Genomic DNA, 14865 nt, shown 5'->3' on the forward strand with positions numbered 1-14865 from the left:
CGCCGCTTGACTTCTGTTCAACTTGAGCCGGGCGGTCTCGGGTGCTTCTGCTTTGCGCCGACGATCGGAAACATGCCAGGCTCGTTACCGGCCTCGGGCCTGCGCGACGAAACCAGACCCTCGTGGGTGTCCTTTCCTGCTCTGCCTGCTGCCCCCGGTGCGCGTGTCCTCTCTTTTCTTATTTTCGCAGGAGATACTCAAACGCGAGAGGAGAAGGTGTCCTGCGTAGAAGTCTGTCACTAAGGAGTTGATTGTTTCGATTCCTCTTAACAAATCTGAACCTTGGGAACCGCAGGCTGTTGTTCAAGTGGGTCTGTGACTGGGAAGCAGGTTTCCGGGGCTTCAGTTTCTCCGTCGAGCAGTTGGCAAGTCGGGGCTGCCTTCCCTGCCGCCCTTCCGAGCAAGGTGCCCTCGGAGGAAACTGCTTCAGGAGTGAGGGCGTACCGTGTGTGGGCTCGATTCCTGGGCACACGCGACCTTCTGGAATTTCACTTTGCGGAGACTTTACACAGAATTCTAAGTTGTTCCTTTGCGCAGTTCATGCTTCTCTATTCTAATGTGTTGCTTTGCAGAGCTGTGAGACTTGTGTTCCATAGTTGATCGCTTTAAAAATGTTAACAAAAGCCGTTGGAATTATTTTTAGATTTTAAAATCTGAGGTGCCAAAACGTGGTTTCCTTTCACGGTGTGCAAATAGCTCTCTTCAGCACGACCTGGGTACAAAAAATAAAATATGATTTTTCATTTATATCTTCCCCAGTGACAATTGCCCACAAGTCACCAAAATGCCTTTTCTTGTGGGATTAAACAAGTATGTGTATACCTTTCTCTTCTTGTTTCAGTGTCTCAATTTAAAATGGTGAATTACTCCTACGATGAAGATCTGGAGGAGCTTTGCCCGGTGTGTGGAGATAAAGTGTCTGGGTACCATTATGGGCTCCTCACCTGTGAAAGCTGCAAGGTTTGCTCACAAGTTGCTACCTGAAAAATATAATGTTCAAAGCCCAAAGAAACCACTGGATTCCTTCTTTTAAGCTAAATTTAGGCTGTCTTTTTAAGATTCAACTAAGAGAAGGGAGAGTTAGTCTTAGGGAGATGATTCTTATAAATATGCGTTTGATTTAGTTCAAAAGGCAAAGAAATGTACCTTTGTTGTTTAGAAAACTTTGCCAGTCTCGTGGCTTTAAAATACTTTATTGTTCAAGTGATAGAACTGTAGAAAGACTTCCACTTCTAACAGCCTTAAATATTGATTTTGCTTGACTTATTTATATTTAAAGCATCATTGTTCTTGAGAGAGAATATGACAAAGTATTTCCCAAATACATTTTAACTTCAGAGTATTCTGTGCTACAAGTTTAAACATTTTTTATACACAGACATAAAAGTCTAAATTCCCAACTGTGTGATATCATCCTTATTTACTCCAAAAATAATTTTAAATGCCTTTTTGAAATTTATATCATAAAGACCAAGAAACTGAATTTTAGTTTTTAATAGAGTCATTTTCATAAATATCTCACATGATCTATTTAAGTGCAAGAACTTTAATATGTAAAAGGTACAATATTGTCACCAATAGCACCAAATATACTTTAAGAATTTGTGTCAGAACTTTTTGATGTATTCCCAGTAAGTTCCCAGTAAATTCAGTATTCACTGTTTTGCAACATTTTTTAAAAGTAGAAAACTCTGTACAATTACCAGCCACTACCAGGAAAACCCCTTCATTCTCTGTAACAAAGTAAGATTGTTTCTCTTTGTGGTTAGTAGGATAAATATGAATACGATCCTGGTAAAGTTGTCATTATATTATAAAGTTGCTCATTTAATGTTTGATTAATTCTTTTGGTTGAAATAAGCATCCAAAGTGCATGCTCTGTGTACTGCCATTCAGCTCTCTGCGATGCATGCTTTCTTTTCTTTTCCATTAGTTTCAGCTTTAAAAAAAAAACAGATCCCATACTTGAATGTATTCCAGTGGAATTATGAGCATGTCCCCATTTTACTCTTTAAGTTCTTTTGCTTTTAACTACCCAGTGTTGACATTTGTAAAAGATCTGAGGTGTTTTGCTATCCAGTTTTTCCACTGGCATTTTGCAGTGGTTTATCACTGAAATTATACCAGACTACTTAAAAACAATGCCAGATCTTCACAAGCACCTTTATCTGGAACACTTAGGTTAATAGGAAGATCAATCTTTAAAAAATGTCTGGTCAATATTGAGTGTATTTTTCCCAAGTATTGGGATGAAATGCTTTGTAGCCAGATCTCCCCAAGATTTGATGTAATTCTTCAGAAATATAACTTTGATGCCAGAAAAATCTCCAGTATGGCCTGGCACTCTTTTGGAGGATTGATCTTGCTGAAATGTAGAATAAACCACAGAACCACAAAATGGCTCATATGGTGCAGTGAAAGGACTTACTGGTGATTTCCTTAAAATGAAACAATGGACGAGACGGGTGTTAAATTTGTAATGCACCTCACTATTTTCTCTGTCTTATAGGGGTTTTTTAAGCGAACAGTCCAAAATAACAAAAGGTACACATGTATAGAAAACCAGAACTGCCAAATTGACAAAACACAGAGAAAGCGTTGTCCTTACTGTCGATTTCAAAAATGTCTAAGTGTTGGAATGAAGCTGGAAGGTAAGATTTTTTTTCTAAGACTACTGCCTATTAAAACTCCCCAAGGACATGGACTTTAAAACAGCATTGTACTTATAGCATGGTAACATTTCCCCCCCTCCCCCAGCATTTTAACACTATTGACAATAATGTAAGATCTTTTTATGTTTTGTCTGCAGAATAGTCTGAGTCTTGTTTAAACATGGTGACATCTACTAGGAAAAAATTTTTTTTTTAATATCAGTTGTTCCCCCCTCCCCCTTTTTAGTTTGGGAAGCAGATGTATTTGACACTAAAAAGGTCAGGTTAAATGAAAACAAGACTAAAGTGATTCAAGTGGGAACAAATTAATTTACAAAACTACAAAAAATATGCTTTATATTTTCAAATCAAGATGCCCTAGTAAAAGTGTGATTTCAATCTCCTTAAAATAGGTGTGCTTGTCATAATTGCTACTATTAATTTCATGATTCTTGAGCAAGAGTTAAAGCATTTAATTGGGAAAAGGAGTTTCTCATGTATAATTTTTGATAGTGTAGGACTGCACATTTCTTTTTTTAAGATAATGACTTGAGTCTATGAATTAAAAAAATTGAGAAGCAGGAAACATGAACTATAATGAACAATTAAACCAGTCGCTATGGTTTGACAAGAACAAGAGTAGTTCCTCAAAAGCCTCACTTAAACTTTGTTGAAAGAGCAGAACCTGTACTACAATGTGCAGATTGGCAGGCAGTAAAGTTAATATGTGACCGCAGTAAAGAATTTGTAGTTCGTGGATTATTATGGTGTGTTGCTGTTTTCTAGCCTCTGACCTACTGGCTTTCCATGGATTAAATATACTGCAGATAAAGCAATAACACGGGGTACATATCACCGATAGTGCTAGATACAAGAGTACATTTTATTTGATCAGTGAGGCACAGGCCATTTTTATTTGGAGCTTTTCTGTTATATGGAACTCATACTTAATAGAATACTTTAAAATTTTTATAAATCTTCTGAATTGCTAATAGATTCCGTCCAAATAGAAATAGCCACTTTGGTTATTATGAGGGCTATTAAAGTCAGTATTGTTTTAAAGAAGAGATTAAGAAAAGAGATCATTGATACTTATTTCCTTGTCACCGGTCATTTTATTGTATTCCAAATAGTGAAATATTTTAGTCGATGCTTACTGTAATGTGAGATGCAGAAGATAAGTAAATGTTGTGATTTTATACGATGTCATTTGTTTCTTTCAACAAAAGAAAAAGGTTGCTTTTTTTACCTTAAAAATTATGCCTTTTAATTGTATGTAAGTTACTTGTCCATACTTATGCTTCCTTAAGAGTGATATGAAATAACAGAATATTAAATACAGTAAATTATCACCCAGATGAAAAACTCTTTATAATCTTGAGCAATATTCTGTATATCTAGAATTCACAATACATTTTTAATGTGATACTAATCCTAAGATAAAAAGCTCAAAAAATGTAACCTCCAGCAATTTCACTATGCCACAAGCTGTCAGAGGTCTCTGGTTTCAGTCTAATTGTCATTGGTCATTATGGACTGAGAGAGAACTGCTAACTAACCTATTAAGAATGGTCCCAGACTCTACACCATCGTGGCAGAAGACCCTCTTGACAGCTTCTGAAAAGAATTTGCTTTAATTACACCAATTCTGCTTAAATTAAAAGGAATAACTGGTGGTTATCTGACATAGGCTCATCAAGTCCAGGTGAAAATGATTTTTTAAGAGCATGTCCCTAGCCCTTTTGCCATTGCAACAAAGTAGTCAAAATGACTTCGAAGGAGGAAGATTTCCTAAGGGAAAATATTCACAATTTAATTCAGAAATGAGTTATTTGATTCCCCCTCCCTCCACACACACACACATACACACAAACTCCAAAGCAGCTTGAGTTTCCATAAAGAATCATAACATAACTGGCATAATAGAAGCTAATATTCTTAGTAGGACAGCTGATACTCTTTTTCAGCAATATGAAATACTTTGATGTTTAGCAAAAATTATACAATCTCCTTAGTCCACAAAAGGGTTAATATGTTCCTATATATCCAAAAATTTTTGTTGATGACAACACACATTGGCGGAAAGAATTCATAAATACGGAGGACATGGTTTTTGGGGGGAAATCTTTGTGGGCTGTTGTAATGAAAACAACCACACACATATGACTTCTGATCAATTGTCAACATTTCTAAAGATCTGGAGATCTGAAGAATGCTAATCATTTTCACCTTATTTTTACCCTTCCTTCCTTTTCTTCCCCCTTATCAGCGGTAAGGGCCGACCGAATGCGTGGAGGAAGGAATAAGTTTGGACCAATGTACAAGAGAGACAGGGCCTTGAAGCAACAGAAAAAAGCCCTCATCCGAGCCAATGGACTTAAGCTAGAAGCCATGTCTCAGGTGATCCAAGCTATGCCCTCTGACCTGACCATTTCCTCTGCAATTCAGAACATCCATTCTGCCTCCAAAGGCCTACCTCTGAACCATGCTGCCTTGCCTCCTACAGACTATGACAGAAGTCCCTTTGTAACATCCCCCATTAGCATGACAATGCCCCCTCATGGCAGCCTGCAAGGTTACCAAACATATGGCCACTTTCCTAGCCGGGCCATCAAGTCTGAGTACCCAGATCCCTATACCAGCTCGCCTGAGTCGATAATGGGCTATTCCTATATGGATAGTTACCAAACAAGCTCTCCAGCAAGCATCCCACATCTGATACTGGAACTTTTGAAGTGTGAGCCAGATGAACCTCAAGTCCAGGCCAAAATCATGGCCTATCTGCAGCAAGAGCAGGCCAACCGAAGCAAGCACGAAAAGCTGAGCACATTTGGCCTTATGTGCAAAATGGCGGATCAAACCCTCTTCTCCATTGTTGAGTGGGCAAGGAGTAGTATCTTCTTCAGAGAACTTAAGGTATGCCGCCAGCTATTACAACTTACAATAACCCTTTCTTCAGAGACCTCGCTATGTTTCTAATTAATACATTCTTGGTGCTGAAAATACATCTTCCTTAATTTTCTACTTTGTATGATTTACAAATAGAAGTATTACTTTGACTTCAGGACTACTATAGCTTAACTTTATATAGAGTTTTTATTCTGTGTAGCTCTTCATTTGGGGGAATGACATTTAATATAAAAGATAGGAAACTTTTTTGTCTTAATCGTAGACTGTTATTTATTCCTTTTAACTTTGATGGCTTGTGGCTAAAAACAACAAATTAAGGCTTATGTGAAATAGTACTTAGTAAATTATTTTTTAAAATTACCTAGTACAGTTCTATTATAATGGTGTCATTTTGAAAAAAAAAACTACAGCTATATTATAATGGTGTCATCTTGAAGGTTTTTTTTAAAGGAAAAAAATGCCACCATTTAGTTTTGTTTAGATCTAAAGAATGAAAATGATACCACTGGTTAGTAGTAGCAAGTAGGTATTTACTACCTGTTGACTTGACATTAGGTTTGTAAAGTCTTTGTTTTGGGGGCAGATTCCAATAGGATATTTACTGTCTTTGGGAATGGGTAAATGGTGAGTCTAGTCTACTTGGCTTGGGTTTTAGTTCTCATAATCTATGTCTGTCATTGATGTTAATGGATTGGTACATTGTAAACACAGTGCTTGTTTGTATAGGGATCTATGTTTAACTACATAATTATTTTATTTCCTGAAACATAAGACTGAATTAGTATAGGAAAGTTATATAGAAGTTTGGAGTCTTAAGAATGGCTACCAACCCATACTTGGTAGCCAGTGGTTTCATTTCTGTTTTAAAAGTGAATCCTGGATTTAATTTCCAAGTATATTCTGTTATAGAATATATATTTTTCCTTTTGCTGCCGTGGGGAGAGATGTGGCTGCTAAATACCCATGACTTCTGATTACCTAGAACAGGTGATTTTAAAATCTCTGAGAGAAGAAAAATACAAAGCTGATTTTTAATTTAAATGTTGGGAGCCTGTTGGGGCTACTGTTAAAAATGGTCTGTGTCGCTAGATGGACTAGGTAATATGAAAGCCGTGTGCAAATGGAAAATAATAATTTCATAGTAGACTTCACTAAGCATTGTTATTTGTAACGGAAACAAAAAAGTTAACCTGAACAGTTCTAAATAAGTTAGTAAAATACCGCCAGCATGCTGTTAAGATAGCTGACATACCCAACTCTTTATTCTCATTTACTGCTACATTTAAAAATGACTGAAGAGTGTATCAAGCTGCACTGTGGCATGGGCAGGCCAGATATTTTTTGAGTATGTAGTTAGTGTCTGTAAGTGTCTCTATGGTAATCAGGACACTTTTCATTAAAGAAAGAAAAAACATTTTCCTAGTATTCTTAAATTCACAACCATATATCCTTATGCGAACAGGCAAAGTATTTGAAAATGAAAATGATAATTTTAGATGCAGTTGAAAGGTTAGATAATGTAACAGTGAGGGAAGCACAGCGTTTCTACAATCAAATGGACTTAGTTTGAATTATACTTTCACCTCTTAATAATTGTGTCCTCACAGGCAGGTTGTTAGACACTCTGAGATGTAGTTTTTCTCATCTGTAAAACTGTATACGTGGTATTTGTGGAGGAGGATGGAGGGCATGGGCATCACAGTACATATATTGAGAAGGTTTTGCAAGGATCAAATTGAGAATATGTAGATGAAATGCCTAGTACTGGGACTCTGGCATATACTACATATCCAATAAAGTGATGCCATCTTAAATTGTTTTCATTGTTTTATGAAAAGTATGCAGGATCTTTACATCATTCTATCTTATATTCAGGAAAAAAACATGTAGTTTTTGCCTCTTAGTTTAACATTGGGAAACAATAATGCCACATGTGTTATAATTTATTATAATGTCATTAATCAGTACTAATTAAGAAGATAAAATTTGCCAAGCAGTAAGTTAGGTATAAGATAAATACAAAGTTGAATAAGAGAAAATGTTTCCTCAGTTTATGATAAAGTAGTTACATTATAAATTTTTAATGAAATAACAACAGCTACAGAGAATAAAGATATATTTCACAGATCAACAAGAAAAGAAATGATGCATATTATTTACATGTAAAAAAGGAAACATTATAGAGTGAACATAGCTAGCCATAGGCAGGACTTCAAGAGTGTGGGGAAACGCTCTTTTCCCCAATTCCTCTTTGCCTCTGCAGATAAATTCTACAATGAGATTCTTGTATATGGCATGAGGTTAAATATTTGGCTGAAACATAAATATATTTGAGAATGGATGATTGTTAACTATTGGAACTGTTGTTTAATGCATTTATCAATCTTTCTTAGAAATATGGAAAAGGAAAGGGAAAAAAATGTACAAATACTAGAGGTAGCTATAAGGGGTGGGAGGTGTTCTGGGGGAGAAAGCAGTTGACTCATTTTGCAGTTTGCCTTGGGCTTATACTGGACAGGAGTAATTCAGTTTAAATATTTTTCAGAGAACGAATCATAGAATTCAGAGTAACTAAAGGATAGTTTCAAAAGAGAGTTGTGCTATGACTACATTTGGAAGAACTTTTCCTTTCATTTATAAATGTACCTTGTCAAACACAGCAAGTTGTTTGAAGCCGGCATTGAGATGTTTCCAAGGCTGTGGCTTTCAAAACTTTTAACCAGGACCTGCGATAGGAAATATATTTTATACTGGGACATGGTGTACCAAACACATCACACACACACACACAAATATACAACTGAAACAAAGTTTTACTAAATAGTATATGACCTAAATGTCACGCACTCAGGTATTTCCTATTCTATTCTGCTTTAGTCTAATTTATTTCATGTTTTTAAAAAAAATTCTTGTCATGACCCGCTCAATTGATTTCACAAACCACTAATGAGGCTTGACCTGCAATTCAAGAAACATTGCTCTAGGGAAGGTTTTGTCACCCACCCACTGGGCGTTGCCTATCTCTCCCCACTAATGACAACTCCTAAAAAAGGCCTCTTCCTCCCAGCTTGGCCTGTAAGACGTGCCTGAAACCTACAGCCTGAATCCCCAGTCTTTCTGTAAAAGTTGTGATTTCAAAATATCATTTGGGACTTTGAATGTTCTTTAAACATTAGTCTGTTTCTTACTAACTTCACAGCAAATTACCCATCAAATGGTATAAGTGCTTAAACCTCTACAACCTCTGTAAGCAGATTGTTAATATCTCTAGAACCCAAAAATGAAAACTTACCTATTTGCTCCTAAGTAGGCAATTTTGCAAATGATCCTTAGCTCCCTCTCCCAGGACAGTTACATTCTCTACCACGTAGAAAAGTTTTCATTTGTTTACCAGTTAAGGGAACAGAAGGACCAGGAAGTTTGGTGAGTTGTTTTGTTTTTCTATACATCTACAAGGTGCAAAAAAGGTATTTTGGTTTCCACTAAAAATATTGGAATGAGAAAGAGGAAATCACAACTCGCAAACTCTTAGCACAAAATTACAACTCGCAAACTCTTAACACACAAAATAAACTGTACTCATAGAAACCATGGAATGTCAGAGCTGGCAGATTTCAGAAAGGGAAAAGGATTAGAGCACCTGTAAATGAGCTGCTTTGTTTTTTGTTTTTGTTTTTTATATACCCGTAAGGGGCAATTCTGGTTTCCACCCAAAATAATGGCATGAGAAAGATGAAATTAATTGTCTGAAATTTGGAGTTTTTGCAATAGCAGATGCACATCAAAAGATGTTCATTAGGCCAGGCACTGTGGCTCATGCTTGTAATCCCAGCACTTTGGGAGGCCGAGGTGAGAGGATTGACTGAGTCCACGAGTTCAAGACCAGGCTGGGAAACTTGGTGAGACCTCATCAATTAAAAAAAATAATAATTAGCTGGGCATGGTGGCACATGCCTGTAATTCCAGCTACTTGGAAGGCTGAGGCAGAAAGATCATCTGAGCCCAGCAGGTCAAGGTTGTGGTGGTCATGAGCGTGCCACTGTGCTCCAGCCTGGGTGACAGACTGAGACTCAAAAAAAAAAAAAGATACTCATTGCCCACTTTGGGAGGCTGAGGCAAGAGGATTGCTTGAGCCCAGGATTTTGAGAACAACCTAGGCAGACAGAGAGACCTTGTCTCTATTAATATATATTTTTTAAAATAAAAAAAATATTCATTATCTAGAAATCACAAGGTTTTTCGGAGCTAGAAGAGATGATATAGATATCTGACTCCTATCTCTTTTTACACATGAAGAGACATATGAAGCAAATGCCTTTTACATATAGGGCAGGAGAGGGAAGGTGACTTGCCCGAGATTATACAGTGATTGCATGGCAGAACTGGAACTGGTAGATTCAGGTTCAAAGGAGCAGTCCTTCTGTGCACACTCCTCTCCCCAGCCCCCAATACACACAGACACACACACACACACACACACACACACGCGCACACACACACACACACAAATAGACAAGTGTAAACTTTGACTTCAGAAACACAGGACTTTGCCAGTGAAGCTAATGCAAAGCTCTAGATTATCAGAAGTCCATCACTACCATCCTACTAGTGGCCTGTGGCCTAGCACTTCTGGGCCTTGAAAGAGTAGGTCTGAAGCCTTTGCCTAGTGTCTTGCCCTCTCACATAGTTTACTGTCCAGGAGAATCCGATTCAGCCCCAACATATGGGTTGTGCTGAGCAATTAAGATGGCTCAACACAATCATATCCTGTGCTCTACTTGAGGCTGGGACTGTCCCACGTGGGTTTCTTTTTTAATGTATATTTATGAAGATAGAGAGTGCAGGGTGCTCTTGGGAAACACATACAATACAATTGGAAAGATACTGAGATTAGCAAAGCTCTCACTCAAGAATGACACACAAATCCATGAAGCCATCCATTAAAAAAAAACCACATGATTGTAACCAGGTGATTGGTGAGCCACTAATCACAAAATTTTTGGAAATAACAGCTTACACTCAGTGAACCTTCTAATCTTTAAAACAAATCTGTGTTAAGATGACCTATACTCTTTTTCCTTGTGTTTTTGGAAATTAAGAGCAAATCAAGACTTTCCCATTCTGCTGAAAGAGCTGTCCTTGTGAGTCATAAGATTGACTTTTTTGCAGTTTTTTATTTCTCACCTGTGTCTTGAATATCTCACAAAGCAAAGAGCAGTGAGAAAATAATTCCCACTTTGTTAAACAACTAATGAATCTGGAAGATCTATTTGATCTTCTAATGAGACCAGATGTCTTAAGAGAATTCTGGGAATGGATATACAAGAACTTCCCCTCGATGAATAATTCTGATACATGCAGGAATAAAAAAAATCTAAATTAATCCTGACTGAAACTCATAACTAGCGTTTCTGTGGAAAATAGGTCTCAGAGACTCAGGGAGTTTGTGCCAAAGGAATTCAGCCATGCCGAAGCAGTTTTCAAGTGTAATTTTATCTAAAACGAGGGCATAAGGGGAAGAGCAAACCCTCCTTTATGCTGGCCCATTACAGAAGCTAGCTGTAATATTCTGGATCCTTTCTCACAATTCACCTTTCTCAACTAACACAGATCTGTAATCTTAGACTTTTTTGGATCTGCCCCAATTTTAAGTTGTATTCTTTTGTATGTGTGTGTGTGTGTGTGTGTGTGTGTGTGTGTGTGTGTGGGTGGGTGGGTGTATGTGTGTGTGTGTGTGTGTGTGTGTGTGTGTGTAAATGTAAATTCTAAATTCTTTCCTGATTAAGTTACATTCTCCCCCTGCTCAGAGTCCCAGGCCATACCCCTAGAAATTCTAATTCAGAAAATTTGGTGTAGGGCTCAGAAATTTAAGGTTTTTTTGTTTTGTTTTGCTTTTAAATTTAGAGATGAGGTCTTGCTTTGTTGCCCAAGCTTGTCTTGAACTCATTTGACCTCAAGTGAGGCCTCGTTTTATTTATTTGTTTGTTTGTTTGTTTGTTTTATAGAGATGGGAAAGTCTCATTATGTTGTCCAGGCTGGTCTCTAACTCCTAGTCTCAAGCCATCTACCTGCCTCGGCCTCCCAAAGTTCCGGGATTATAGGCAGGAATCACTGTGCCTGGCCAGTCCTGCTTTTGCATGAGGAGGTGGAGAGAGAAAGAGGAGCCTGCACAGTGTCTTTCCACATTTACCTGCCATAACATATGCCATTATCTCAGTTTTCTTGCTCACTATTCGTTGGATGAATTCCTTTGCCTTTGCCTGAGAGTTGGGGTCAGGAGACACTAGTCCAATCCTACCATTCCTACTCAGCTCATGTGTTCAAGAGTTACAGCAGTCTCTTTGTTTATTTTTGAAACGTTTTCAAATTTTCATTCGAATTTGATCTGAAGTCAAATAATTAAACCATCTGTTGCCTGTTCTCCTACTCATCAGAGAGATATACCAGAATAAAGTATACCTAACATACAGAGATTTACAAGGAAATGAGAAAAATGTTTCTGCCTCCACTGACGCGAATATTAAAGTATTCTTCTGTGAATTTGGAGAGAATGTTGGAGCCAACAGGTCTGACTACTGGTCTTTCAGGTCTCTTCAGGTGTTAAGCAACTGCTTCTATGACTTTTCCCAGGCAGCCATGAAACAAGCCTCTGGTGTAGCTGATGGTGTTAGAACTTGTTACTCTAGCCTGTTTTGCTTGTATAGCTGTACTGATGGGTACACATCTCTTGTGGATCGAAGAAGCCATCACCTCAGCTTTCTTCTTGCTCACTATTCATTGGCTGAATCGGCTCTCCTCAGGCAATGCCTGTTTGTGCTGTGGTGAGTTCATTGGTGGACAGTGAAACACGCTTGCCTTACCATGGTCATGTGCAGTCTTCCTCCTTCTGTGTTCTTCCGAGGGATATCTTGCAAGTAGACCAGCCACCCTGAAACTGCCATGTACCCATTACTTCTATTAAGTTTATATTCCCTAGAATTTATTCTTTTAGTGCACAAATAATAGAACAGTTCTATCATCCCCTAAAATTCTCTTGTGCCCCTTGGTAGAACATTCCTCTTCCCATCCCAGACCCTGCCAATCCTGATCTGTTTTTGTCCTTACAGTTTTTTGTGTTTTTTTGAAAGAACTAGGTTTGCTTTACTCAGTGAGTATATATTTGCAAACTGTAGACGCAGTTTAAACTCCCTGACTTCCTGAAGCTTGATATCAGCATAGTGGTGCACTAGTTGTTTTCATGCAGAAATATGTCCCGTGGAATGCTGGAGTATTTGGTAAAAGAATTAGTGAGAATTATAGCTTCATACCAGGTCTGCTTGTCCACACATCCAATAAGCTTCCTGTTCCTGTTCATCTATATGTTATCTGCCAGAGCCACGTGGTGAGAGGTAGGGATGTGGGAGAGGAGGAGAACAGGAGGATAGCGGAGCACACCCAAGCCATCTATGTTTGGCCATTGTCAGTTGTCTAAATATGAATGAAGAGGGTCAGCTCTGTGGTCCTTGGTGAACTTGAACTGGATGCTTTCACGCCATTTTGTGATTTGATCAAACCAGTCCTGTGATGTGAGCCCAGTATGTGATTTTTTTTTTTTGGTCAGGGAGTGGGAGTAAAAGACGGGAGCCATCACTCTCATGGACGATGTTCTTTCTCGAGGACACACCCATCCATTTCTCATGCTTATGGTTGGAGTACCGGCCCATAGCGATGTCAAGTTAATTGATTAGTAAAAGTTGGTTAATTCAATTTATTGTAGTTTTGTTGTTGTTTTTTTTTTTTTGATGAAGTCTCGCTCTGTTGCCCAGGCTGCATACAGTGGCACAATCAAAGCTCACTGCAGCCTCTGACTCCTGGGCTTAAGTGATTCTCCTGCCTCAGCCTCGCCTGAGTAGTGCTAATTCAAATTTTAATTAACCAACTCTTTGAGTCAAATAATTAGTTAAGGCCAGCATTTTGAGAGGCTGAGGTGGGAGGATTGCTTGAGTGCAGGAATTAGAGACCAGCCTAGGCAACATAGTGAGACCTTGTCTCTACCAAAAAAAAAAAAAACTAGTCTGATGTGGTGGCATATACCTGTAGTCCCAGCTATTCTGGAAGCTGAGGAGGGAGGATTGCCTGAGCCTAGAAGATCGAGGCTGCAGGCAAAACTTGATCATGACACTACTCTCCAGCCTGGGTGATGGAATGAGACCCTGACTCAAATAATAATAATAAGAACAACTAGTTAGTACCAGCAAGGTTAACCAAGGCAATTTTATCAGTTTGGAAGGGGAGGGAAGGGAGAAGATTGGAACAATAAAAATGGAAAGAAACGATGGCATGGGGGGAAAACAGACCTCAGGAGACGGTCTACCCCCAAGACTTGGGGCAATATTAATAGGGGAGCTCTTAGAGAAGACTCAGAGTCAGCAGAGAATACTTGTATTTTTTTCTTGACTACAGAGTTTGAACAATAGAAGATAATAGTCATAGCTACCACTTACTGAGCTACGCACAAGGCAATTGTTAAGTGTTTTACATGTGTTATCACACTTGATGCTAACTGATCCCTGTGCAATAGGCCTTATTGTTTCCATCATGCAGAGGAGCATACTAACACCGAGACATGTACTGACTTGACTCAAGTCACATAACTAGAATGTGATAATACTATTATTATTATTATTATCATTATTATTTTGAGTCGGAGCCTCACTCTGTCGCCCAGGCTGGAGTGCAATGGCATGCTCACGGCCACCACAGCCTCCACCTGCTGGGCTCAGGCGATCCTTCAGCCTTAAAATAGCTGGAACTACAACCACGTGCCACCATACCTGGCTAATTTTTTTATTTATTGTAGAGATGAGGTCTCGCCAAATTGCCCAGGCTGGTCTCAAATGCATGGGCTCAGGTAATCCTCTCACCTTGACCTCTCAAACTGCTGGGATTATAGGCGTGAGCTATAATGATAATGCTATTATTAAAAGGGAAAATGGGCTGGGCATGTTGGCTCACGCCTGTAATCCCAGCACTTAGTGGGGGCAGAAGTGAGAGAATTGCTTGAACCCAGAAGTTTGGGACCAACTTGGGCAACACAGCGAGATCTCGTCTCTACAAAAAAAACTTAAAAATTATCTGGGCATGGTGTTGGGTGCTTATAGTCCCAGCTGCTGGGGAGGCTGAGGTGGAAGGATCACTTGAGCCCAGCAGGTCAAGGCTGCAGAGCAGTGATTGTGCTACTACACTCCAGTCTGGGTGACAAGATGAGATTCCACTTTTTAAAAAAAATTAATAGTAAAAGAAAAAAGCATGTGAAATTCCTTTG

General features: G+C 38.6%; 1 protein-coding gene across 1 annotated transcript in view; it reads left to right on the plus strand.

Moving 5' to 3' along the window:
- Positions 1-767: 767 nt before the first annotated feature.
- Positions 768-14865, plus strand: part of NR5A2 (nuclear receptor subfamily 5 group A member 2) — a 77373-nt gene continuing 63275 nt past the window's right edge. Inside the window, exons 1-3 of the mRNA XM_008048159.2 lie at positions 768-960; positions 2510-2651; positions 4921-5567. Coding sequence (XP_008046350.2) covers positions 856-960; positions 2510-2651; positions 4921-5567 — 894 coding nt within the window. The 5' untranslated portion in view covers positions 768-855. The remainder of the gene's footprint in view (positions 961-2509; positions 2652-4920; positions 5568-14865) is intronic.

The sequence above is a fragment of the Carlito syrichta genome, unplaced genomic scaffold, assembly GCF_000164805.1.
Source record: "Carlito syrichta isolate Samal-C Ts95f unplaced genomic scaffold, Tarsius_syrichta-2.0.1 Scaffold120678, whole genome shotgun sequence".
NCBI lineage: Eukaryota > Metazoa > Chordata > Mammalia > Primates > Tarsiidae > Carlito > Carlito syrichta.